Source organism: Bombina bombina, chromosome 7 (genome assembly GCF_027579735.1).
Source record: "Bombina bombina isolate aBomBom1 chromosome 7, aBomBom1.pri, whole genome shotgun sequence".
Taxonomy (NCBI): Eukaryota; Metazoa; Chordata; class Amphibia; order Anura; family Bombinatoridae; genus Bombina; species Bombina bombina.
The window spans coordinates 418,609,142-418,636,473 of record NC_069505.1 but is presented as its reverse complement, the minus strand read 5'-3'; the positions used below and the strand labels follow the sequence as shown (position 1 = coordinate 418,636,473).

At 45.1% G+C, this 27,332-nt stretch overlaps 1 protein-coding gene across 5 annotated transcripts in view; it reads left to right on the top strand.

The window, feature by feature from the left end:
• TMEM184B (transmembrane protein 184B) overlaps positions 1-27,332 on the top strand; it is a 122,864-nt gene that overhangs the window by 34,201 nt on the left and 61,331 nt on the right. For all 5 annotated transcript variants that reach the window (XM_053721260.1, XM_053721259.1, XM_053721261.1 and 2 more), the window contains one exon: positions 3,640-3,870. In XM_053721260.1, the coding sequence (XP_053577235.1) occupies positions 3,646-3,870 (225 nt within the window). In that variant the 5' untranslated portion in view covers positions 3,640-3,645. The remainder of the gene's footprint in view (positions 1-3,639; positions 3,871-27,332) is intronic.

Genomic DNA, 27,332 nt, shown 5'->3' with positions numbered 1-27,332 from the left:
CCGGTGAAAAGATCCAATTTTATGTATTTTATATTAAGTGTCAAATGAGTCATAATATAAAAGGTTTCATTGTGTGACGTTTAGAAATCTTTGCATTATACTTGCAGTATTTATGTTGCCCCCTTTCTGTAATTTAAACTGCTAAAATCATGAGTTTTCCATCTCAAGAATTTGGAAGTGCTCAGGGCAGACACCACACCACAACCCTGCTGCATATCCGCCTCTAAGTGGTCTTAGTAGATAAGATGCAATCCTACAAAATACTCCAATACCAAGTCCAAGCTGGCTCCTCCAAATAAGGCAAATGTGGAGGGTTAATGGGGGGGGGGGGGAATAAAGCAAACAAGGTGTTAAATTGACATTTACTACATAGCACCATACTTAATCCACAATATTATTAGTGGATTTTATTAGTGTTATAAGGGTTTAAGCTATTTCAAGCTATTTGTAGTGCCATTGGTCACATTTTCCTTTTTTTAGGTGTTAAAATACTTTGTAATTCAAATATCAGTTGATTATGTCCCTTGAAGTAAGTACATTTAAGGGTAGTTAAAGGGATACACTAAAGTCAAAATTAAATTGTCATGATTCAGATAGAGCGTTTTCCAATTTACTGCCATTATCAGATTGTTGTAAAGGGTAGGCAAAAGGGACAAGCACACCCGCGACTCACAACATCAATTTATTACAGATGAGTTATGCACACATAAAATCACACTTATATATGTAAGTTAAAACAAGCCTCTTTAACAGCCTTCTTTCTAAAATTCAGGGACACAGTTCTCGGCACTCCGTTTCTTTGTAGAACAATCAGACTCACAAGCTATATACAGTATAGTGCTGTGTGGCAAGTCATGGGACTTTAATTCAAGCTTTTCCTATGCATAAGTATGAGTTGGCTTGTATAGCCGATGTGAGTACCATTCATTTTAAATGTTAATACATAGCCCTTGAGAGTGCTATCTATTCTAAATTCCATTACGTGTATGATATATTATATTGTATTTACATATTGAATCGTGTATATTAATTAAGCAAGATTGAAAATTTGAAGTGTATTGTTATCCCGCAAATAATAGTAAAATTTTACTGTCACTAGAGTGCTGCTATTTTGGGAAAAGGTTCATTATCAGATTGTGCATAATCTTTAAATGCACACTTTCTTAGTATGTGCATGAGTTCAGTGTATATGAGTCTGTAATTGGCTGATGGCTGTCACATGGTAAAGTGGGCAGAGAAATTAAAACAAACTTTGAAAAAAAAATGTAATGATAATTTGAAATTCAGAGTAAGTGCTGTTGCCTTGTCTTTTTTATTGTGCATTTGTGGATTATGACGTTCTGCTGCATTTAATAGTCTTTAAAGGGACACTAAACACAATTTTTTTTTCTTTCTTTCATGATTCAGATAGAGCAGCAACTTTCTAATTTACTCCTATTATCAATTTTTCTTTGTTCTCTTGGTATCTTTATTTAAAAAGGCAGGAATGTAAACATAGGAGCCAGCTACATTTAGCCACCAATCAGCAAGCGCTACAAAGGTGCTGAACCAAAAATGGGCCGGCCCTAAGCTTAGGTTCCTAATATGATAATAGGAGTAAATTAGAAATTTGTTTTAAAATTGCTGCTCTATCTGAATCACAAAATAAAAAATTTTGGGTTTCCTGTCCATTTAAGTGTTGCCTCTTGCTCATGCTTTAGTATATCACTCCCTCATAATGTCAGATCACTATACCAGAAACAGTGTCTAGATTCAGAATAATAATACAAAGAAGTCAGATTGCTGTGCCATGTGTGGGATTTGTCACCTGTACCAGTGACAGCTACTCATTCCTGCTCTCTGGTTCTGCTTAGTGCAGGATCTTGTACCATTTATTTGTACACAGTTTTGTATTAGTTTAATTGGCAAGTGGTTATGTTTATTTGAAATGCAAAAGATATCTGTTTTTCCTTTGGTAACTAAGCTAAAATAAATGGCTGTTTCCAGTTATGTCCCTGGTGTAAGATGTTTGCCACAGTAGAAGTGCTGAAATTCAGAGGAAGTCATGCGCCATTTACAGTCTAATCTGGCCGCGTAGCATTATCTAATTATTATTATAACTTTTTCAGTTCAAGCCCTTTGCTGCTAAGTCAATTTTGAGTTTTTTTTGCTGCCTACATTTAAAGGGGCAGTATAGTCAAAATTAAACTTTTATGATTCAGATAAGGCATATCTTTTTAAACAACTTCTTTTTACATGCACACTTTCTGAGGCACCATCTCTTACTGAGCATGTGCAAGAGTTCAAAGTGTATACGTATATGCATTTTGTGATTGGCATCTGGCTGTCACATGTATCTAAAAAAATCTACTACTCATTTGAATCTCAGACCTGCTGTTGCATTGTCTTCTTATTAAAGTGGCAAAGTCCCCAATTTTTTTCTTTCATGATTCAGATACAACATACAATTTAAAATGACTTTCCAATTTGCTTCTATTAAATTTGCTTTGTTTTCTTGTTATCCTTTGTTGAAAAGCAAGAAGGTAAGGTCAGGAATGAGCACATGCCTGCAGCTTCCAACTCTGTTATACATTAGTAAGAGCACTAGATGGCAGCACTATTTCCTGTCATGTAGTGCTTCATAAATGTGCACGCTATCTACCTAGATCTCTCTTCAACAAAGAATAATTTGAGAATGAAGAAAATTTGATAATATAAGTAAATTGGAAACCTGTTTGAAATTGTATTCTCTATCTGAATCAAGCATTTTGTGTTTCCTGTCCATTGGATGTAGGTACAATGTCACACAGCACTGTGTGTTACTTCCAGCACAGAGTTGCATGCTGCAGTCCCTGCTGTCATCTTAGACACTACAGAAAAGTTATGACGGGAGAGGGAGGGATGGGGCCCTACACTATAGAAAAATGACTGTAGGGGGTTCCCTACACTATAGAAAAAAATCATTTGTCTTATGATTGCAGAACTTGTGTGTAAAACATTTTTTTTTATATATGATTGTATTTGGGTTGTCTACTTTTTAAAATACATATAGTTTTAATCTGCAAATTAAAAAAACAAAGGCTCTACTTTTTTAAATGGAAGGATAGCAAAAATGCTAACAATTCTCCAGAGCTTTTGGTTTTTCTCTGGAATTCCCAGGAGCGAAGGGGTTAAAGTCAATGTTAATGTATACACTGTAGATATAGTGTATATCTGTGGTCTAACACTGAATTGCAAAAGAAAAGTTATTTAAAATAATTGTGTGCAGGGTTGTGCAAACAGGAATAAACCACTTAAACGTACCAGGGTTTTTCATCTTATTACCCTTCACTAAGACCAGTTAGTACTAGCTGTAAATGAGTTTGTGCACTGCACAATCACCTTTTATAGGTAGTATTTTACAACAAAAGCTGACAAAAATGGTGTCTATTACAATGTTTATTTACATTCAATTTATGGGAAACTCAGTTTGGATTTTATTGTTCCGTTTAAAGATAAATGAAACACTTTTTAAGGCGCTCAGGTTCTTTATTTGTTAATATAAAACAAATTATTTTTTTATCATTCTACTAAATGAAATAAATCCTGTAATTGTCTTGATGTATAAATTACTTTCACTTTTTGCTCACCGCATTGTTTTTATTCTTTTGTGCCTAACAGGGTGTCATGGCCGTCTCCAACTTGGGTGACTCCTCGCAGGGGACCGGTATGGCCACCGGGCTGCCTGCGGCTACGATTTCTGACACTGCATCGCCAGCCAGCCCAAATTTTTCTAGGATTCCGGAGGAGCAGCCATTCACCATAGAGCAACCAACATTCCTCATGACGACCACTGCACAGGCCATCTCAGGGTTCTTTGTGTGGACTGCGCTATTGCTCACCTGCCACCAGGTAACCAGTCGTTTCCTCTGACTACCATGATAAAACTGCAGTTTATGTGAAGTGATTATATTAAAGGGAGACTTTACAAAGCGTTTTGTCAGCCACTTGAAATTACATCTAAATATGAGGGTTTTTTTTTTTTTTTAAAGCATGAAAAATGTGAAGTAAAATTAAATAAATTTGAATAAAACTTTAGCTATACAATTTGTGTATTTCTCACTTATGCTCATTGACTGATAGATATTACTTGCCAATTCTCATGGGCTGATAGGCACTTCCTGACTGTCTTTCTCTCTCTCTCTCTCTCTCTCTCTCTCTCTCTCTCTCTCTCTATATCTCTCTATCTCTCTATCTCTCTATCTCTCTATATCTCTCTATCTATATCTATATCTATATAAAATCAACCACAGTCCCACAGAATCCCAGGACACAGTGGTGACGGTTCTGGGGTGATCCCGGCACTTCCAATGTGTCATTTGAAAGCTCTCGGTTCCCAGATGATGCAGTCCAAAAAGCTGCGTGATTCGTTATTGGGGACCGGAGATACAGCCCGTTGAAGTTATGGGGGTAGGGGTGTCCAAAACCCCCGGTTCCCAAAGCAGCTCCCCGCCGGTAATTCCCCCACCTCTTGTACTCCCCAGGGGCTACTAATCCCCAAAAGAGTGGAGCTCTGGGGCACATGGTTGCCGGAACGACCTGGGTTAAAGTTAGCGGGTGTTCTGCTGTCCTGTGGCCGACCGGGAGTTCCAGGAGCCCGGATAGCCTGAGAGGGGTTAGGCGGGTGTCCGTGGTGAGGCGGATGACCGGGATTTCCAGGGGCCCGGCCAGCCTAGGAGGGTTTTCCTGGTCATACACCAGCTTTTCACAAGACAAGCAAACCACAGCTTCCGGTGATTGTGGTTGCTCTGAGGAGCCCAAAACCACTGAGAAACAACGGGGTTGAGGTTGTGGGGGGGGGGGGGGGGTAAGGGTTCAGCCCCTGCAGCCCAGTATCCGTGACACAACAATTAAAGGACCAGTCAACACATTAGATTTGCATAATCAACAAATGCAAGATAACAAGACAATGCAATAGCACTTAGTCTGAACTTCAAATGAGTAGCAGTTTTTTTTTTGTAACAAATTTCAAAGTTATGTATATTTCCACTCCCCTTGTACCATGTGATAGTAATCAGCCAATCACAAATGCATATACGTATGGTCTGTGAATTTATGCACATGCTCAGTAGGACCTGGTGACTCAAAAATTGTAAATATAAAAGACTGTGCACATTTTTTTTAATGGAAGTAAATTGGAAAGTTGTTTAAAATTAAATGCTGTATCTGAATCATGAAAATTTAATTTAACCTGAGTGTCCCTTTAAAAGGAAATTTCAGTTCCTTTATGTGTCTGCTGTGTTCACTGCACTGAGCACCTCAGGCAGCCTACGCAGAACGCTATTATGCCGTGAGGTGATCTTAACCAATAGCGTGCTACCCGGCATGATGCCAGCTAGGGCGCACGGCTATTGGCTAAGAAGTGAAAACATCACCTCACTGACAAATAGCGTTCTGCCATGGGCTGCCTGAGGCGCTCAATGCTTCGAAGAAATAAATGAACTTTCAGCATGAAGTATTTTCTACTTCATGTCTGAAAGTCCCCTTTATTTGTTTCACAAATGCTCGGATTTACCATCACTTTAAGTCTGTCATATCGTAAGCCACTAGTGTTAGAAAATAATAGCTGTCAGGAAAACTTATCACTGGTATTATGCACTCTCAGTATATCTGATGCTTTGCAGAAGAACAGTAAGCTGATGGGCCAGGCAGTATACAATAGGTAAAGAGAGCGCGTGTGAGTGGCAAGTTTTGTTATGAATTGGTTAGTCGCAAGGGTTAAAAGGCTGATCGTGTCACCCCAGGATGGCACTAAATTGAGACTATTCAGCCTGTTTAGAATCTGGCTTTAAGGCTGGTTGGCTATCCGTATGTCCCATGTGATAGTGTCTTGTACAACTAGATGTGTTATTCCCAGGGATGCATGGTTTTCTCTTCCTGCTGAACACCATGTACACTAGACAGACCGGGATGGGCTTAATCCTACATTGTGCATTGACTGGTTGTGTTCCCTTCACGGGTCCTTAGAAGCAGAACTGATTGAGCCACTTTTTGTCTTTATATGGAAAGTTGAATTAATAATTAAACTTTCATGGGCTAAATAACGTGTGCAAATTATAAAAAATGTCCACTCTATTGTCAATTATAATTTTTACCTTCAGTCACACTAACTTTTCAGAAAATATTTTCTTATGGACACTAAACTCATGATTCAAATAGAGAATGCAGTAAAAATAAAAAAATATTTTTTTTTTATTTTCAATGCATGCATCCCCGAGTCATTGGCACATGTCAATAGGTTACTCCACTCCCCTAGGGCCAACATAATAAAGACCTGTAGAGTTAGTAAGAGCCATCTTAAATGTGATATGCTGCTCTGCAAAATCCTCTTAAAGGGTCAGTCTACTGCAAAACTTGTTATTGTTTAAAAAGATAGATAATCCCTTTTATTACCCATTCCCCAGCTTTGACTAAACAACACAGTTATATTAATACACTTTTTACCTCTGTGATTACCTTGTATCTAAGCCTCTGCAGGCTGCCCCCTTATCACATGGCTATTTATTAGCTATTGACTTGCATTTTAGCCAATTAGTGCTGTGTCCTGCACAACTCCATGGGAGAGAGCACAATGTTATCTATATGGCACACATGAACTAGCAGTCTCCTGTTGTGAAAAGCAAATAAAAAAGCATGTGATAAGAGGCTCTCTTTAATGGCTTAGAAACAGGCAGAAATATAGAGGTTTAAATACTATAAAGTATATTAATATAACAATGTTGCTTGTGCAAGCTGGGGAATGGGTAGTAAAGGCGTTATCTATCTTTTTAAATAACAACAATTTAACATGATGCAAGAAGTGAATGAAGCAGATGCAGGTGTTAGCTTCAGAATTGCTGCAAGTACACTCTGGTCCTCTGGCAAAGCAGCGCCGCTCCTCCCGTGTGTTCATACTGTGCACTTTGTGTGCGTAGAGCTTCTTGACATAAATATCTTATTCTGTAAAATACTTGTTTTATAAACTGTAGTAACGTTTATAGAAGGTGCACACTGTAAACTGGGGAGTGACTGTAAAATAAAATGTATTGTTATAAATCCCGCTACATGTTTTCTAAGCATTTACTGCATTAATTAGGTATCTTTGGGTTTTTAGTGTCTGGTGCTCATCAGCCAAAAGCTGGGAAAGGTTGTTTGCCTGAGCTTTATTATGCAAAGAGTCTTTGTTTCTTAAAGAAAATAAAGTGGGTACTACTTGCACACATCTGATTGGTGGTTATGCCCCATACAGTCTATGGATCACATGAGCATTTGGGTTAGCAGAGATTGCACCACAAGTGTGCACATGGTGCCAACCTCAGGGTTTTTGTTTTTATTTATTTAACCGTGTATTGTACAGCCTATACCAGTTACTTACATATATTTTGTCCCTGTAACACAATTCTATGCATTTTTCACAGTTTAATAAAATCTGACCTGTTTAATACTTACACATTTAAAATGTGTTGCTAAAAGAGGGACATTTTATGCACAATGCAAAACAGATTTTTGGCTCCCTTTTAATTCAGAAACTAGAAAAACATTTTTTTGAAAAAAACAAATCAAAGAATATCATCATTAAAACATTTGTGTAGGAAGATGGGGCAGCAACTTGACACCTTTCTCGGATACATTTCCATCTGTTTACGTCAATATGTGGACAATCTTTTTATTGCTTTTGTCTTTTCCACCTGTGGGCTTCATTCTTCATCAGACAGGTGCATTATAGCACCACGTCACATTCTGCTGCTTCCTAAGCAACAGCCGGGTACCCAGCAACCAGGGACAGGTGTGCACAGGGTGGTGTACGTTGTACAATACAGCAGATGTGCACAAGGTGCGCATTAACTCCATACAGTGAAAGTCTTGTTTTTACTGTAACATCTAAACTGATGTACTCTTCAATTCCTGAAGCATATAACATATATATAAAGGCTGTTCCACTCCTTAAGAAAACCTTTATCACATTGTTTTCAAACATCTTTGTACTGAAAGACATCCGTTACTTTGCGTTGAGGACCCTCACTGGCAGTATTCCAGTCCATCGAGGTCTGCATGAAGTTTTGATGTTTTTCTAATTCAATAGCTTTACCTTTTAGAAAACTTCTTTCACTTATTTTTCAAATCAAATCATGTTTTTACAGATTTGAATGGGTTGTTAATTTTGGTCATACTCTTAATTAAAAAAAAAAAAATATATATATATATATATATATTTTTTTTTAATAAAAATGATAAAATAATGCTCAGATCGCGTTCTTTATTTCTAATACTTATTTAGATTTAAAATAAAATGTTTATCAGAAAAAAATAAAACTACATGCAAGTATAAAAGTGTCTGCTTTTACAAAATACATTTGTTACTGGTCTCAAGTCCATCTTTTTTACAATAAATAGACACAGGGGTCGACAAATCTGTTTAAGAGCCAGTAGAGAATAAATCAAAAAGTTAGGTGCTCTTGGGTTTGTGGAGCCCTTTACAGACGCGCCTGCAGAGAGCAGGTCTCCCAAGGCGACTCTGCAGTCATGGGAGGGCGATTTAACTCTGTCAGCAATAGGGGAATCACTTCCTAGTGTTTAATTAGACTGTATTATAGCTCCAAAATGATTGTACAATCCTACAGTTAAAAAGGAAATTATATTGGCCATGTTTTAAAATTGTAATCATTTTCAGGATCTGTCATAAAAGAATCACATAGTCTCATAAAATGATATAATGGTAACTAAAGGAGCTTACAGAATGAAAGGATAAAAAGCTGTGCTATGCTAGTATGCATTTCTGTATTTGAGGTTTAATACCATTCTTAAGGGTTGGAAAAAATGGCAAAGTTGCCACCAGTTTGCTGTAAGTGACTTGACTTTTTGGCTCTTGAGGTTAGTAGAACATAACCACTCAATTTGCACATTCACGTTTGTTTGACTGTCTAATCCTAGTTATAGTGACATAACCCATTAAAGGGCCATGATACCCTAAAGTTGAAACACTTGAAAGAGATGCAGCATAGCTGTAAAAAACTGACTAGAAAATATCACCTGAACATCTCTATGTAAAAAAGAAAGATATTTTATCTCAAAATGTCCTAAGTATTCACACCTCATTGTAAAGGACTTTAAGCAGCAAATCAGTATGTCTGTCCCGTGACAGGCAAGGGAGTGATTTTAATTTAAAATATTTTTGGTGCGGGTGTAGTTTCCATGCACCTAACCGTAACATGCACACTATGATTTAATAATGTTATAGTCGGTTAATAGAGTTTTTAGGGAAGAGTTTCTATCTATAGATGGATTTAGTGTAATCCTGCTTATTTTATACTAGTCCTAAAGCCTGTGTACACGGGCCATTTTTTGCAGTACAGAGGTCCCACCCCTTGCTCTCTCTGTCCCCCTTTCTTTTGTGCTCTCTCTGTCCCCCTCTCTTTTATGCGCTCGTTCTCTCTCTCTGTCTGTCTCTCTCTCTCTCTCTCTCTCTCTCTGTCTCTCTCTCTGTCTCTCTCTCTCTGTCTCTCTCTCTCTGTCTCTCTCTGTCTCGCTGTCCCCCTCTTTTCCCCTCTTTTATGCTCTCTCTCCGTCCCCCTCTTTTGTGCTCTCTCCGTCCCCCTCTTTTGTGCTCTCTCTCTCTCTCTCTGCCCCCCTCTCTTTTATGCTCACTCTCCCCTCTTTTGTGCTCTCTCTATCCCCCCTCTCTTTTGTGCTCTCTCTATCCCCCCTCTCTTTTGTGCTCTCTCTCTCCCCCTCTTTTGTGCTCTCTCTCTCCCCCCCTCTTTTTTCTTCCTAATGGGAAAGAATCCACAGCCACATTCATTACTTGTGGGAAATAAGAACCTGGCCACCAGGAGGAGGCAAAGGCTCAAATACTCCTCCCACTTCCCCTATCCCCCAGTTATTCTTTGCCTTTCGTCCTAGGTGGTTGGCAGAGAAGTGTCAGAAGTTTAACAAAAACAGTAATTTTATTTTTTTCTCAAAAAATGTGTCTCTTATGGAGGGTATTACTCTTCGCAATGGGACGGGCATTTTAAGTAGTCCTGTTAGTCTTTCAGTGAGGGTCTGGGCGAATGTTTCGAGTCTGGAGATGCAGTGGGAGTTCTCTCTGCGACACCATCCCGACTCGTATTAACAGCTCCTCTAGCACTTGGTGTTACCGAACCTTCGCTTCGCTACCTGCTGTCTTCTCTCAAGTCCATGGCGGAGGCGACGCTACTATCCGTCACACTTGCAGTGTTCCTGTTCCATGGCGTAGATTCTGTTAAGATCGTTTAATTTTATCAATATGAATGTTATGATGTTATGTGACAGATAGGTATGGGTCTCAGTGAGGCTCCCCTGTACGGATCTGGGAATCATGGGATAATTCCTTCCTTAGGGGTTTTTTTGTGAACATGGAGGGGTTCTTTATTAATATTTCTTATGTGATCAATCTGCTTTGTGTAGTGGGTATTGGCTCTGGGGCTGAGACATCTCGCAATTCAGGAGAATTGCTTGATGGATTTGGTGGGGTCTAATTGCCGTCCTTTTCTGGCCCGCTTTTTTGGGACTGTAGGGTTCACTTTATGACCGGGCGTTGTTACGATGGGTTTTACGCTTCCGCATTCCTGACGGTGTGGCGACGAAGACAGTCTGTTTCGTTTGCATCTGGTCATAGGAGGTGGTGAGTGCCCCAGCCATTGGGGGTGTCAGGTGCCGTTCGTTTTTTATAGTGTCCTATCTTTCTTTTTGGTTTTAGCCATGGAGGATTCTGAAGCTGAGACTGTTGTAGTTTCTGATTCCGATTCTTCCTCTTGTGAGGAAGGTGCTTCGGCCCCACTGACGCAGGTCTATCAGTCCTGTCTCTTGTGCCTCCTTAGAGCGCCTGGTTCCTTGGGCTCGGTGAACCAGGGGCCTACTGCGCCATCAGCCTCGGGGGACTCTGTCCCTCATTCGGCGGATTCCCTACAGCACCCTTCCACTACATTTGCGGGTAAACCTAATGTTGATTTTCCCTCCGCTCAGGGTGGTTTGTTTACCCTGGAAATGGCAAGTCAGTTCCGCTTCAATGTCTTAATGGCGCTGGTTTGCCTGCAGGACCCAGAGGTTTCTGCGTGGTTGTGTTCCTGCCCGACTATCCCGGGTGTTCAGGCTTTGGATGGGTCTATGCCGTTTCCCCCGGGGGTGAATATTCTTCCATGTTGCACCTTACATTATCGGATCGCATGGATGCGCGTCTTACTCCATCGTATTTTCGACTTATTGGGGGATCCGGGGGATCTCCTTATCAGTCAGGGATTCTGCAGTCCTCGAATGGTGCTTCGAGCTAGACTAAGTGGATTATCTCCTGTCGGTCGCTCATGTTTTTTTTCCCCAGATTTTTTATTTTGGCGGATGCCTTCGGACTGTCTTATTTTCTTTCATCTGGTTAGGATATTTTTTATTTTTTTATTCCTTCGGGAATTTCTGGGATGGACTTGCCTTTTATTGCTTCCATGGAAGTTGTTCACGGACTTGTTAGGTCCGGAGCTTTGGGTGCACCTTGTTAAGCTGTCAGTGACGCATGTTGCACCTGGCGGGTCCGGCGGGACCTTGAGTGTTTGTTTTTTTGTTATATTGTTTGTTTTCACAAACTACACTATACATCGTGGACTTTCGGGTCCGAATACCGGGAGATATTGGGTGCCAGTCTATTCCCGGGGCTTGTGTCTGTGGTTTTCTGCCGCGTCGCTTCTGCCCCACCTGATAGGGGGCAGGGCCTTCTCCGCTAGGTCGGTTTTGGACCTTGGTCTTGGATTTTGCTGCCCTTTGGGGGGTTTAGGCTCCTCAGGTCTCTGGACCTTGTTTCATCCACTTTTAACGGATCCCTTCGTGGATTAGCAGTGGGGCGATTGATTGGTTTGCGAGAGATAACTGGTTTCTGCCTGCATTCTCTGTGATACGGCAGCTGTGCTGTTGGGTGGCTAGCCTGTGGCTTGCCACGCGGGGGGCTGGTTCGCCTCTCCGCTGTTGCTGGAGGTCTCCTTTGGCAGGAACTCGGTTATGGTTCTGTTTTTTCCCCCAGAATTCTATTCCACCCTCTTTGGGTCGGGGGCCGATGTCGGACCCTAGTTTCTGAATTTCGTGGAGTTTGACTCTGTGTCGAGGGTTCTATCGCCTTGAGATCGGTTCTGCATTTTTTACGGTCCTTATTTGCGGGTTTTCTAGAATTCCCTTTTTTTTTCAGGTTACTTCTTCGGGTGAGGAGTGTCAGACCAGAATTTCGGTTGGGGTTTGGCTCAGGTCTTGTTCGACTTGGGGTTTCTGTTCGTGGAAGACTCTCTGTGACGTCCTCCTCCTTCGGTCTCTTGCGGATCAGGGATAGGACGGGGGTTTTCCGGGTGGTGTGGTATAGCTCCGTTTATACCTGTCCTGTTTTTTCCCTCCGGTATTCAGGTTGCGTCTGGAAGGAGTTCTTTATTTTCTCTTTTAGAGAGTCTGGTCCCGTCTTCTGGCTGTTCGGGGCCTTTGTTTCTATGAGGGAATGTGTTCTGGATTCCTTTGGAGTCTGTTGGGCTCTGACCTTGAATCAGCATTCCTGAGGAGTGCCTTGGTATGGGTCGCTTTGTCCTCATAGCTTACACAACATCATTGGTTGTGGGGCCCCGAGATTGCTCTTTGGGTAGTCTCTGCTCCTTTTGGGAGCTGGCTCGTTTTGACTCTTGGGTTGAGTTTTGTGTCCGGTGGGGAAGGTTCCCTTGTCCTCAGTCTTCCCTTGGAGGACTTTTGTTTCTCTGTGGGTGTTTTCCTAGTTAGTCCCTGGTTCAGGGATGGGGATATCCTTGGGAATTAACTTCTGGGTTCGGGGTTCCTCTGGTTCTGGTGGTACTCTGCCTGTGTTTCTGGTCACATTCTTTCGATGTTGCTGGTTGTTTTTCTTCCCTCTCGTTCAAGGGGGAGTGGGATCTGCCTTTGGGCGATAGTGTTGGCTCGGTTGCGTTGCGCTTGGCTTTTAGCCAGGCTTGGGACTGTCGTTTGTGTCCTTGGGGCCATTTTTCTTCATGGTTTTTGTTCCCGGTTTTTGGATGAAGCGGGACTTTTTTTCTCTATAGGATGTGGTTCAGTTCTGGTGCCCTCAGATTGGGCCGCGTCTTACCCTCCTGTTCTTGGAATTCAGTGTCCTCTTTGGCTTGGGTATAATTTTCCCACAAGTAATGAATGCAGCTGTGGACTCTTTCCCATTAGGAAGAAAAACATAAATTATGCTTACCTGATAATTTCATTTTCTTCCGTAGGAAAGAGTCCACAGCCCCCCGCTCATTTTTTTTTTTTTTTTTAGGCGTTTTCGTGTAGCTTCTTCTGGCACCCTTTCACCTTGATATTTCTTCCACTGTTCCTTGTTCCTCGGCAGAATGACTGGGGGATAGGGGAAGTGGGAGGAGTATTTGAGCCTTTGGCTGGTGTGTCTTTGTCTCCTCCTGGTGGCCAGGTTCTTATTTCCCACAAGTAATGAATGCGGCTGTGGACTCTTTCCCACGGAAGAAAATTAAATTCAGGTAAGCATAATTTATGTTTTGTGCTCTCTTCCCCCCTCCTCTCTTTTGTGCTCTCTCTCTCCCCCCCATCTCTTTTGTGCTCTCTCTCTCCCCCCCATCTCTTTTGTGCTCTCTCTCTCCACCCTATCTCTTTTGTGCTCTCTCTCCCCCCATCTCTTTTGTGCTCTCTCTCCCCTCATCTCTTTTGTGCTCTCTCTCCCCTCATCTCTTTTGTGCTCTCTCTCCCCTCATCTCTTTTGTGCTCTCTCTCCCCTCATCTCTTTTGTGCTCTCTCTCCCCTCATCTCTTTTGTGCTCTCTCTCCCCTCATCTCTTTTGTGCTCTCTCTCCCCTCATCTCTTTTGTGCTCTCTCTCCCCTCATCTCTTTTGTGCTCTCTCTCCCCTCATCTCTTTTGTGCTCTCTCTCCCCTCATCTCTTTTGTGCTCTCTCTCCCCTCATCTCTTTTGTGCTCTCTCTCCCCTCATCTCTTTTGTGCTCTCTCTCTTCCCCCCATCTCTTTTGTGCTCTCTCTCCCCCCATCTCTTTTGTGCTCTCTCTCCCCCCCCCCCATCTCTTTTGTGCTCTCTCCCCCCCCCATCTCTTTTGTGCTCTCTCTCCCCCTCATCTCTTTTGTGCTCTCTCTCCCCCTCATCTCTTTTGTGCTCTCTCTCCCCCTCATCTCTTTTGTGCTCTCTCTCCCCCTCATCTCTTTTGTGCTCTCTCTCTCTCTCCCCCCATCTCTTTTGTGCTCTCTCTCTCCCCCCATCTCTTTTGTGCTCTCTCTCTCCCCCATCTCTTTTGTGCTCTCTCTCTCTCTCCCCCCATCTCTTTTGTGCTCTCTCTCTCCCCCCATCTCTTTTGTGCTCTCTCTCTCCCCCATCTCTTTTGTGCTCTCTCTCTCTCCCCCATCTCTTTTGTGCTCTCTCTCTCTCCCCCCATCTCTTTTGTGCTCTCTCTCTCTCCCCCCATCTCTTTTGTGCTCTCTCTCTCTCCCCCATCTCTTTTGTGCTCTCTCTCTCTCCCCCCATCTCTTTTGTGCTCTCTCTCTCTCTCTCTCTCCCCCCATCTTTTTTGTGCCCTCTCTCTCTCTCTCTCTCTCTCTCTCTCTCCCCCCATCTCTTTTGTGCTCTCTCTCCCCCCATCTCTTGTGTGCTCTCTCTCCCCCCCATCTCTTTTGTGCTCTCTCTCTCCCCCCCATCTCTTGTGCTCTTTCTGCCCCCTCTCTGTTGTGCTCTCTCTCTCTCCCCCATCACTTTTGTGCTCTCTCTCCCCCCATCTCTTTTGTGCTCTCTCTCTCTCCCCCCATCTCTTTTGTGCTCTCTCTCTCTCCCCCCCCATCTCTTTTGTGCTCTCTCTCTCCCCCCCATCTCTTTTGTGCTCTCTCTCTCCCCCCCATCTCTTTTGTGCTCTCTCTCCCCCCCATCTCTTTTGTGCTCTCTCTCCCCCCCATCTCTTCCACTGTTCCTTGTTCCTCGGCAGAATGACTGGGGGATAGGGGAAGTGGGAGGAGTATTTGAGCCTTTGGCTGGTGTGTCTTTGTCTCCTCCTGGTGGCCAGGTTCTTATTTCCCACAAGTAATGAATGCGGCTGTGGACTCTTTCCCACGGAAGAAAATTAAATTATCAGGTAAGCATAATTTATGTTTTGTGCTCTCTTCCCCCCTCCTCTCTTTTGTGCTCTCTCTCTCCCCCCCATCTCTTTTGTGCTCTCTCTCTCCACCCTATCTCTTTTGTGCTCTCTCTCTCCACCCTATCTCTTTTGTGCTCTCTCTCCCCCATCTCTTTTGTGCTCTCTCTCCCCCCATCTCTTTTGTGCTCTCTCTCCCCCCATCTCTTTTGTGCTCTCTCTCCCCCCATCTCTTTTGTGCTCTCTCTCCCCTCATCTCTTTTGTGCTCTCTCTCCCCTCATCTCTTTTGTGCTCTCTCTCCCCTCATCTCTTTTGTGCTCTCTCTCCCCTCATCTCTTTTGTGCTCTCTCTCCCCTCATCTCTTTTGTGCTCTCTCTCCCCTCATCTCTTTTGTGCTCTCTCTCCCCTCATCTCTTTTGTGCTCTCTCTCCCCTCATCTCTTTTGTGCTCTCTCTCTCCCCCCCATCTCTTTTGTGCTCTCTCTCTCTCCCCCCATCTCTTTTGTGCTTTCTCTCTCCCCCCCATCTCTTCCACTGTTCCTTGTTCCTCGGCAGAATGACTGGGGGATAGGGGAAGTGGGAGGAGTATTTGAGCCTTTGGCTGGTGTGTCTTTGTCTCCTCCTGGTGGCCAGGTTCTTATTTCCCACAAGTAATGAATGCGGCTGTGGACTCTTTCCCACGGAAGAAAATTAAATTATCAGGTAAGCATAATTTATGTTTTGTGCTCTCTTCCCCCCTCCTCTCTTTTGTGCTCTCTCTCTCCCCCCCATCTCTTTTGTGCTCTCTCTCTCCACCCTATCTCCTTTGTGCTCTCTCTCTCCACCCTATCTCTTTTGTGCTCTCTCTCCCCTCATCTCTTTTGTGCTCTCTCTCCCCTCATCTCTTTTGTGCTCTCTCTCCCCTCATCTCTTTTGTGCTCTCTCTCCCCTCATCTCTTTTGTGCTCTCTCTCTCCCCCCCCATCTCTTTTGTGCTCTCTCTCTCCCCCCCCATCTCTTTTGTGCTCTCTCTCTCCCCCCCATCTCTTTTGCGCTCTCTCTCCCCCCCATCTCTTTTGCGCTCTCTCCCCCCCCATCTCTTTTGTGCTCGCTCTCCCCCCCATCTCTTTTGTGCTCGCTCTCCCCCCCATCTCTTTTGTGCTCGCTCTCCCCCCCATCTCTTTTGTGCTCGCTCTCCCCCCATCTCTTTTGTGCTCGCTCTCCCCCCCCATCTCTTTTGTGCTCTCTTCCCCTCCCCCATCTCTTTTGTGCTCTCTTCCCCCCCCCCATCTCTTTTGTGCTCTCTTCCCCCCCCCCCATCTCTTTTGTGCTCTCTCTCCCCCCCATCTCTTTTGTGCTCTCTCTCCCCCCATCTCTTTTGTGCTCTCTCTCCCCCCATCTCTTTTGTGCTCTCTCTCCCCCCATCTCTTTTGTGCTCTCTCTCTCCCCCCATCTCTTTTGTGCTATCTCTCTCCCCCCCATCTCTTTTGTGCTATCTCTCTCCCCCCCCATCTCTTTTGTGCTCTCTCTCCCCCTCATCTCTTTTGTGCTCTCTCTCCCCCTCATCTCTTTTGTGCTCTCTCTCCCCCTCATCTCTTTTGTGCTCTTTCTCCCCCCCATCTCTTTTGTGCTCTCTCTCCCCCCCATCTCTTTTGTGCTCGCTCTCCCCCCCATCTCTTTTGTGCTCGCTCTCCCCCCCCATCTCTTTTGTGCTCTCTTCCCCCCCCCATCTTTTTTGTGCTCGCTTTCCCCCCATCTCTTTTGTGCTCGCTCTCCCCCCCCCATCTCTTTTGTGCTCTCTTCCCCCCCCCCCATCTTTTTTGTGCTCGCTCTCCCCCCCCCATCTCTTTTGTGCTCTCTCTCCCCCCCATCTCTTTTGTGCTCTCTCTCCCCCCCATCTCTTTTGTGCTCTCTCTCCCCCCATCTCTTTTGTGCTCTCTCTCCCCCCCATCTCTTTTGTGCTCTCTCTCTCCCCCCATCTCTTTTGTGCTCTCTCTCTCCCCCATCTCTTTTGTGCTCTCTCTCTCCCCCATCTCTTTTGTGCTCTCTCTCTCTCCCCCCCCATCTCTTTTGTGCTCTCTCTCTCTCCCCCCATCTCTTTTGTGCTCTCTCTCTCTCCCCCCATCTCTTTTGTGCTCTCTCTCTCTCCCCCATCTCTTTTGTGCTCTCTCTCTCTCCCCCCATCTCTTTTGTGCTCTCTCTCTCTCCCCCCATCTTTTTTGTGCTCTCTCTCTCTCTCTCTCTCCCCCCATCTCTTTTGTGCTCTCTCTCCCCCCATCTCTTGTGTGCTCTCTCTCCCCCCCATCTCTTTTGTGCTCTCTCTCTCCCCCCCATCTCTTGTGCTCTTTCTGCCCCCTCTCTGTTGTGCTCTCTCTCTCTCCCCCCCATCTCTTTTGTGCTCTCTCTCTCTCCCCCATCTCTTTTGTGCTCTCTCTCTCTCCCCCCATCTCTTTTGTGCTCTCTCTCTCTCCCCCCCCCCATCTCTTTTGTGCTCTCTCTCTCCCCCCCATCTCTTTTGTGCTCTCTCTCTCCCCCCCATCTCTTTTGTGCTCTCTCTCTCCCCCCCATCTCTTTTGTGCTCTCTCTCCCCCCCATCTCTTTTGTGCTCTCTCTCCCCCCCATCTCTTCCACTGTTCCTTGTTCCTCGGCAGAATGACTGGGGGATAGGGGAAGTGGGAGGAGTATTTGAGCCTTTGGCTGGTGTGTCTTTGTCTCCTCCTGGTGGCCAGGTTCTTATTTCCCACAAGTAATGAATGCGGCTGTGGACTCTTTCCCACGGAAGAAAATTAAATTATCAGGTAAGCATAATTTATGTTTTGTGCTCTCTTCCCCCCTCCTCTCTTTTGTGCTCTCTCTCTCCCCCCCATCTCTTTTGTGCTCTCTCTCTCCACCCTATCTCTTTTGTGCTCTCTCTCTCCACCCTATCTCTTTTGTGCTCTCTCTCCCCTCATCTCTTTTGTGCTCTCTCTCCCCTCATCTCTTTTGTGCTCTCTCTCCCCTCATCTCTTTTGTGCTCTCTCTCCCCTCATCTCTTTTGTGCTCTCTCTCCCCTCATCTCTTTTGTGCTCTCTCTCCCCCCCCATCTCTTTTGTGCTCTCTCTCTCCCCCCCATCTCTTTTGCGCTCTCTCCCCCCCATCTCTTTTGCGCTCTCTCCCCCCCCATCTCTTTTGTGCTCGCTCTCCCCCCCATCTCTTTTGTGCTCGCTCTCCCCCCCATCTCTTTTGTGCTCGCTCTCCCCCCCATCTCTTTTGTGCTCGCTCTCCCCCCATCTCTTTTGTGCTCGCTCTCCCCCCCCATCTCTTTTGTGCTCTCTTCCCCGCCCCCCATCTCTTTTGTGCTCTCTTCCCCCCCCCATCTTTTTTGTGCTCTCTCTCCCCCCCATCTCTTTTGTGCTCTCTCTCCCCCCATCTCTTTTGTGCTCTCTCTCCCCCCATCTCTTTTGTGCTCTCTCCCCCCCCCCCATCTCTTTTGTGCTATCTCTCTCCCCCCCATCTCTTTTGTGCTCTCTCTCTCCCCCCCATCTCTTTTGTGCTCTCTCTCCCCCTCATCTCTTTTGTGCTCTCTCTCCCCCTCATCTCTTTTGTGCTCTCTCTCCCCCTCATCTCTTTTGTGCTCTCTCTCCCCCCCATCTCTTTTGTGCTCTCTCTCCCCCCCATCTCTTTTGTGCTCGCTCTCCCCCCATCTCTTTTGTGCTCGCTCTCCCCCCCCATCTCTTTTGTGCTCTCTTCCCCCCCCCCATCTTTTTTGTGCTCGCTCTCCCCCCCATCTCTTTTGTGCTCTCTCTCCCCCCCATCTCTTTTGTGCTCTCTCTCCCCCCCATCTCTTTTGTGCTCTCTCTCCCCCCCATCTCTTTTGTGCTCTCTCTCCCCCCATCTCTTTTGTGCTCTCTCTCCCCCCCCATCTCTTTTGTGCTATCTCTCTCCCCCCCATCTCTTTTGTGCTCTCTCTCTCCCCCCCCATCTCTTTTGTGCTCTCTCTCTCCCCCCCATCTCTTTTGTGCTCTCTCTCTCCCCCCCATCTCTTTTGTGCTCTCTCTCTCCCCCCCATCTCTTTTGTGCTCTCTCTCCCCCTCATCTCTTTTGTGCTCTCTCTCCCCCTCATCTCTTTTGTGCTCTCTCTCCCCCCCATCTCTTTTGTGCTCTCTCTCCCCCCCCATCTCTTTTGTGCTCTCTCTCTCTCCCCCATCTCTTTTGTGCTCTCTCTCCCCCCATCTCTTTTGTGCTCTCTCTCCCCCATCTCTTTTGTGCTCTCTCTCTCCCCCCATCTCTTTTGTGCTCTCTCTCTCTCTCTCCCCCCCCATATCTTTTGTGCTCTCTCTCCCCCCCCATCTCTTTTGTGCTCTCTCTCTCTCTCCCCCCATCTCTTTTGTGCTCTCTCTCTCTCCCCCCCATCTCTTTTGTGCTCTCTCTCCCCCCCATCTCTTTTGTGCTCTCTCTCCCCCCCATCTCTTTTGTGCTCTCTCTCCCCCCCATCTCTTTTGTGCTCTCTCTCCCCCCCATCTCTTTTGTGCTCTCTCTCCCCCCCATCTCTTTTGTGCTCTCTCTCCCCCCCATCTCTTCCACTGTTCCTTGTTCCTCGGCAGAATGACTGGGGGATAGGGGAAGTGGGAGGAGTATTTGAGCCTTTGGCTGGTGTGTCTTTGTCTCCTCCTGGTGGCCAGGTTCTTATTTCCCACAAGTAATGAATGCGGCTGTGGACTCTTTCCCACGGAAGAAAATTAAATTATCAGGTAAGCATAATTTATGTTTTGTGCTCTCTTCCCCCCTCCTCTCTTTTGTGCTCTCTCTCTCCCCCCATCTCTTTTGTGCTCTCTCTCTCCACCCTATCTCTTTTGTGCTCTCTCTCTCCACCCTATCTCTTTTGTGCTCTCTCCCCTCATCTCTTTTGTGCTCTCTCTCCCCTCATCTCTTTTGTGCTCTCTCTCCCCTCATCTCTTTTGTGCTCTCTCTCCCCCCCCCATCTCTTTTGTGCTCTCTCTCTCCCCCCCATCTCTTTTGCGCTCTCTCTCCCCCCCCATCTCTTTTGTGCTCTCTCCCCCCCCATCTCTTTTGTGCTCGCTCTCCCCCCCATCTCTTTTGTGCTCGCTCTCCCCCCCATCTCTTTTGTGCTCGCTCTCCCCCCCCATCTCTTTTGTGCTCGCTCTCCCCCCCCATCTCTTTTGTGCTCGCTCCCCCCCCCATCTCTTTTGTGCTCGCTCTCCCCCCATCTCTTTTGTGCTCGCTCTCCCCCCCATCTCTTTTGTGCTCGCTCTCCCCCCCATCTCTTTTGTGCTCTCTCTCCCCCCCATCTCTTTTGTGCTCTCTCTCCCCCCCCCCCCATCTCTTTTGTGCTATCTCTCTCCCCCCCATCTCTTTTGTGCTATCTCTCTCCCCCCCCATCTCTTTTGTGCTCTCTCTCCCCCTCATCTCTTTTGTGCTCTCTCTCCCCCTCATCTCTTTTGTGCTCTCTCTCTCCCCCTCATCTCTTTTGTGCTCTCTCTCTCCCCCTCATCTCTTTTGTGCTCTCTCTCCCCCCCATCTCTTTTGTGCTCTCTCTCCCCCCCATCTCTTTTGTGCTCTCTCTCTCTCTCTCTCTCCCCCATCTCTTTTGTGCTCTCTCTCCCCCCATCTCTTTTGTGCTCTCTCTCCCCCCATCTCTTTTGTGCTCTCTCTCTCTCTCCCCCCATCTCTTTTGTGCTCTCTCTCCCCCCCATCTCTTTTGTGCTCTCTCTCTCTCCCCCCCATCTCTTTTGTGCTCTCTCTCTCTCCCCCCCATCTCTTTTGTGCTCTCTCTCCCCCCCATCTCTTTTGTGCTCTCTCTCCCCCCCATCTCTTTTGTGCTCTCTCTCTCTCTCCCCCCCATCTCTTTTGTGCTCTCTCTCCCCCCCATCTCTTTTGTGCTCTCTCTCCCCCCCATCTCTTTTGTGCTCTCTCTCCCCCCATCTCTTTTGTGCTCTCTCCCCCCCCCATCTCTTTTGTGCTCTCTCCCCCCCCCATCTCTTTTGTGCTCTCTCCCCCCCATCTCTTTTGTGCTCTCTCCCCCCCATCTCTTTTGTGCTCTCTCCCCCCCCCATCTCTTTTGTGCTCGCTCTCCCCCCCCATCTCTTTTGTGCTCGCTCTCCCCCCCCATCTCTTTTGTGCTCGCTCTCCCCCCCCATCTCTTTTGTGCTCGCTCTCCCCCCCATCTCTTTTGTGCTCGCTCTCCCCCCCATCTCTTTTGTGCTCGCTCTCCCCCCCATCTCTTTTGTGCTCTCTTCCCCCCCCCCATCTTTTTTGTGCTCGCTCTCCCCCCCCATCTCTTTTGTGCTCTCTCTCCCCCCCATCTCTTTTGTGCTCTCTCTCCCCCCCCCCATCTCTTTTGTGCTATCTCTCTCCCCCCCATCTCTTTTGTGCTCTCTCTCTCCCCCCCCCATCTCTTTTGTGCTCTCTCTCCCCCTCATCTCTTTTGTGCTCTCTCTCCCCCTCATCTCTTTTGTGCTCTCTCTCTCCCCCTCATCTCTTTTGTGCTCTCTCTCCCCCCCATCTCTTTTGTGCTCTCTCTCCCCCCCATCTCTTTTGTGCTCTCTCTCTCTCTCTCTCCCCCATCTCTTTTGTGCTCTCTCTCCCCCCATCTCTTTTGTGCTCTCTCTCCCCCCATCTCTTTTGTGCTCTCTCTCTCTCTCCCCCCATCTCTTTTGTGCTCTCTCTCCCCCCCATCTCTTTTGTGCTCTCTCTCTCTCCCCCCCATCTCTTTTGTGCTCTCTCTCCCCCCCCATCTCTTTTGTGCTCTCTCTCCCCCCCATCTCTTTTGTGCTCTCTCTCCCCCCCATCTCTTTTGTGCTCTCTCTCTCTCTCTCCCCCCCATCTCTTTTGTGCTCTCTCTCCCCCCCATCTCTTTTGTGCTCTCTCTCCCCCCCATCTCTTTTGTGCTCTCTCTCCCCCCATCTCTTTTGTGCTCTCTCCCCCCCCATCTCTTTTGTGCTCTCTCCCCCCCCATCTCTTTTGTGCTCTCTCCCCCCCCATCTCTTTTGTGCTCTCTCCCTCCCCCCCATCTCTTTTGTGCTCTCTCCTCCCCCCCATCTCTTTTGTGCTCTCTCCCTCCCCCCCATCTCTTTTGTGCTCTCTCCTCCCCCCCATCTCTTTTGTGCTCTCCCCCCCCCCCATCTCTTTTGTGCTCTCTCCCCCATCTCTTTTGTGCTCTCTCTCCCCCCCCCCCATTTCTTTTGTGCTCTCTCTCTCCCCCCCCCCATCTCTTTTCTGCTCTCTCTCCCCCCCCATCTCTTTTGTGCTCTTTCTGCCCCCTCTCTGTTGTGCCCTCTTCTTCAGACCACGTCCCCACCATGGCCGGTCATGCCCCAACCACGCCCACGTCACGTATGCCACCGCCAGTCCCGCCCACTCTGCCCCGCCCACTCCCGGACAGCAGATCAAGACGGTTTGTTTGTGTAAGGCCAGGTGTGTTTGTTCTTACACTGTCTCTACTGCACATGACAGCTTCGGACAAACACACTTGGCCTTTTATATTATAGGATAAGAGCCCATAGCATAGTGTCACGGGTAAGGACAACTAAGATTTGGACATTTGAGCTTTGGTACAAGGGGTTTCCTGTGCCATAATAATGCGGCTCTGCAAAGATTTGTAGCAGGACATGTTTTAGATTATACTTGTGCTGTCCTTACACTGAATATTTGTAAGTAATTCTTCTCACTCTGATCACTGTATGCAGAGGAATTATATTTAACATTCATTGGTGAAGGCAAATCAAGTGTATCGGAATATCCAGCAGCATTAATAGGAATTCAAATTGTTCCTATCTGTATTTTAAAGGGACATAAAACCCCAAATGTTTTTCATGATTCAGATAGAACATAACGTTTTTAAATAACTTTCCAATTTACTTTCATTATCACATTTTCTTCCTTTTCTTGTTATCCTTTGTTGAAAAGCAGGGATGTAAGTTCAGGAGTGTGCATGTGACTGCAGCACTAGATGACAGCAGTTTTACAACAATGTTATACATTAGCAAGAGCACTAGATGGCAGCAGTTTTATAACAATGTTATACATTAGTAAGAGCACTAGATGGCAGCAGTTTTATAACAATGTTATACATTAGCAAGAGCACTAGATGGCAGCAGTTTTATAACAATGTTATACATTAGCAAGAGCACTAGATGGCAGCAGTTTAATAATAATGTTATAAATTAGCAAGAGCACTAGATGGCAGCAGTATTATAACAATGTTATACATTAGCAAGAGCACTAGATGGCAGCAGTTTTATAACAATGTTATACATTAGCAAGAGCACTAGATGGCAGCAGTATTATAACAATGTTATACATTAGCAAGAGCACTAGATGGCAGCAGTTTTATAACAATGTTATACATTAGCAAGAGCACTAGATGGCAGCAGTTTTATAATAATGTTATACATTAGCAAGAGCACTAGATGGCAGCAGTTTTATAACAATGTTATACATTAACAAGAGCACTAGATGGCAGCACTATTTGCTTTCATGTAGTGCTGCAGACATGTGCAGGCTACCAATCTAAATATCTCTCCAACAAAGATTAACAAGAGAACAAATTGATAACATAATTAAATTGTTAATTTTTCTATAATTGTATTCTCCATCTGAATCATGAATGAAAAATGTTGGGTTTCATGTTCCTTTAAGTGTTAATGGAGTTTTATAAAGTTCTAAAGCAAATCCATAAACTGGTGCACCTTGAGAATTCAGACTTATTATACAGTATGTAACCGTTTTGCATAGCTCAGCGATACAGGATGTTCTGTACTTTGTATGTGCGTCTGAATCTACTTACAGCTGTGTCTGATGCCAAACTGTATGGTGATATTTGTAGAGGCAGCTCACACGTTCTCGCCTACTGTACTTTATTTCTGACTAGATGTGATCCAGTGGGCTAAAAGGTGATACCTATAACTTAATCTGTTTATAATGCAATTAGAATAATCACAAAATTATGTTTTACAAAATAAGCTATAGTAGACGATGGGATGAACGAAAAGAAAATGCAGCCCAATGAAAAGGTACAGCTAGGTAAATACATTAAATGTGTTAAAGGTACATTAAACTGCTGAGTACAAGGACAGTAACATGGTTACTACTCCTAAAGCTACTGTTTTTTTTCTTCCTGCGCCTGCAGCTGTCGTTTTATTTTAAACCCCATACAATTATCAGTTAGTGAAGCTCAGCATCTTCACACTGGGCGCCGCCATCTTTTAACTTATATTTGTTATGTAATACCAGGGTGGCAGCCTCGGTAGTTCTTGTATGCCATGGCGGCAGCCTCAGTAGTTCTTGTATGCCGGAGCGGCAGCCTCAGTAGTTCTTGAATGCCAGGGTGGCAGCCTCGGTAGTTCTCATATGCCAGGGTGGCAGCCTCGGTAGTTCTCGTATGCCAGGGCGGTAGCCTCAGTAGCTCTTGTATGCCAGGGCGGTAGCCTCAGTAGCACTTGTATGCCAGGGCGGCAGCCTCTGTAGCTTTTGTATGCCAGGGTGGCAACCTCGGTAGTTCTTGTATGCCAGGGCGGCAGCCTCAGTAGTTTGTGTATGCCATGGCGGCAGCCTCGGTAGATCTTGTATGCCAGAGTAGTCTGCTGGTCTTAAGATAAAAGTTTGGAAAAGAAGAAGGGAAGAGGATGGTGTCTGTATAGAAAGTAAGAGCTTTAAACTAAGCTATTATTAGCAACAGCACAGGTGGGTAAAAATCAATGTTTTTTTATTATTTAAATCTGATCTTTTTGATTATGAATAGGATTTTTTTTTATTTATTTTTTAAAGTAAAATGCTTTTTGAGGAAAAATGTATCTAAAGATCTGAAAGTGTGCTGCTTCTGTCACATGATGCAACAATACATGAGCTACAAGATGGTGGCACCCAGTATAACAAGCAGAGCTTTACCAGCTGGATTCTGTTATGAGTTAAAATAAGAGACCAATTCTGAAGACAGCTGCAGCATGGTCAGTAGTAGGTAGTTCTGCAGCTAGTTACTAAGGGAGTTTGCATTTTGTGCCCCTCAAGACCTCTATCTTCCCTCTGTCTAGAAATCAGTACATTTGAAACTGCTTTCACCTTGAGTGCCGTTTTCTGTCTTAGGATATAAATTGATCTAACAAAAGAAAGGAGCAAATAAATTAATTTCTGTTGATTCCATGAGAACATTACAAAGGTGTATGCCAACAAACACTAATGTCCAGACTATTTTCTGCATCAAATAATGAAGTCATGAAGGATATTGAACCAGACCTATCTTCTGAAGACCTGTGCAAGGAAACAGTTTGGCGTTCTCCTTGGACTTTTCTTAAGTACAATAAATTACCCCTGCCCAGATTTTGGGGAAATAGTAATCCATTCCTTGTTGGCTTCTAAGTTAAATATTCCTTGTAATAGAATGATTAGCTGATTCTGGGTCCATATTTTTTCTTCTTCTGCTGCTTGTTGTGTATTAGTTGGTGAGTGTTACAGGGTTAAACCCAGTGTGACGTACAGGGTTAACCAACCCTGCAACAGTCCAGAAAGGGTTAAACGACCCTTTCCACCTTAACCAGTTTGTCACAATCTAGCCACTCCAGGCAAGCCTGTGGCTTAGTTTAATGGGTGCTAGGGTTAACAAACACTCTCTACTATGTCCTAGACCCAGAAAAATGCCCAAACTCCACTTTAACGCCACCCACACTAAACTAACTGAGTTCAGGTTTCTGACCAGGCCCCTTCCAGAGTGGGCAAATAAGGTCGCCACCCCTTTCTTATGGCATGTCATAGAACCGCATTGCAAGCTCTAGCTGAAGTTATAGCATCATTTTATAATTTTACTTATGTAAATACAATACACATACCCCTGTTAGCAATCCTATTGTGACATCATGAGGATTATTTTGAAACCAAACGTGACATGTCTGTCATATTTGGTCATCCAGTAGCATAAATGTGAAAGATATCTTAAGATATTCTAGAACAGGGGTAATCAACCTTGGCTCTCCAGAGGGTTTGAAACTAAATTCCCCATGATGCTCAGACACTTTAAGATGGCTAAGCATCATGGGAAATGTAGTTCCAAAACCTCTGGAGGACCAAGGTTGATCACCCCTGATTGACCTCAGGTTGGTCTCTTGATAGGGACACTGTTTTCTGTCACTCTGGGCTGACTCATAAAAAAAACTCTCCTGGGGCGGAGCTAGCAGTCGACCATGATGGCCACAACACACTGAGGTTCCTCAAGCAACCTGGCTAAATGTGTGATTACATCCGCTAAAAAGGCAGCAACAATCGCTATAAACACTGCCAACGATCTGAAAAGAACCTGGAGCAGCACTACAGAAAGTCCTTCCTTCATCCTGTCTGCAAGTAAAGCTACCACCGGGTCTGAGGCCTGATCGGCACACTGTGTTACTTTCCGGATACCTTAGTAGAAGACATCCAAGTGCTGGGCACTTCAGCTGAGACCGGAGACCAGCAAGGACCCACAGTGGGCTTCTAGATCATACGGGAGACCAAAACATCCACCCTAAACAGAATTATAGAGGCCCAGCTGCAAAGCAGGCACACAGATTGCACACTTAAGCCTCAGGCTCTACTGGTACACTATACACCTAACGCACCAGTTTATCAGAAGGCCTTACTGGAGGTCCTAAATAACCCTGCTGTATAAACGGACTATAAAGACAAGGTAAATTTGTTTTTATCTTTATTCTTATCATCTGAACCAACATAACTTCTAACCAGCTTCTCTGCATCAAACAAGAGGCCTTTCTTTTTATGTTTAAGGCGGAGGAAGTTATTGCTGGTTCTCTTTAATTGTATAAGTGTGACAAACTAATGCTTATTAAACAAGAAACTTTTTTCATTATATAATATTCAAAGCTGAAGAGCATATCTCTAATCCCTATACATTCGACAAATTTTAGGGGTAATAATTGTAGATAAACTACCACGCACTGCCCTCAAAATGTCACAGGGAAAAAAAACAACCAAATCTGATAAACCCATAAAACCAAAGCAAAATGGGCAAAACTCTGTTAATACTTTCTTTAAGCACACGGACAGAAACGGATCCATATCAGATATTATATCATGCTCTCTAGAAAAAGACGCATTAGAGGAACAGGTGACCTTCTCCCATAGCTCCTCACCAGCATCTCCAGATCATAATATACACGAAAAACCTATCGCGTACAAAGCATTGGAGACACTTATTAAACAAGTTAAAACGTGTATAAAGGATGAGTGTGCTGATTTAAAAAAGTACATCAATGACCTGGGGGCTATGGTTGATTT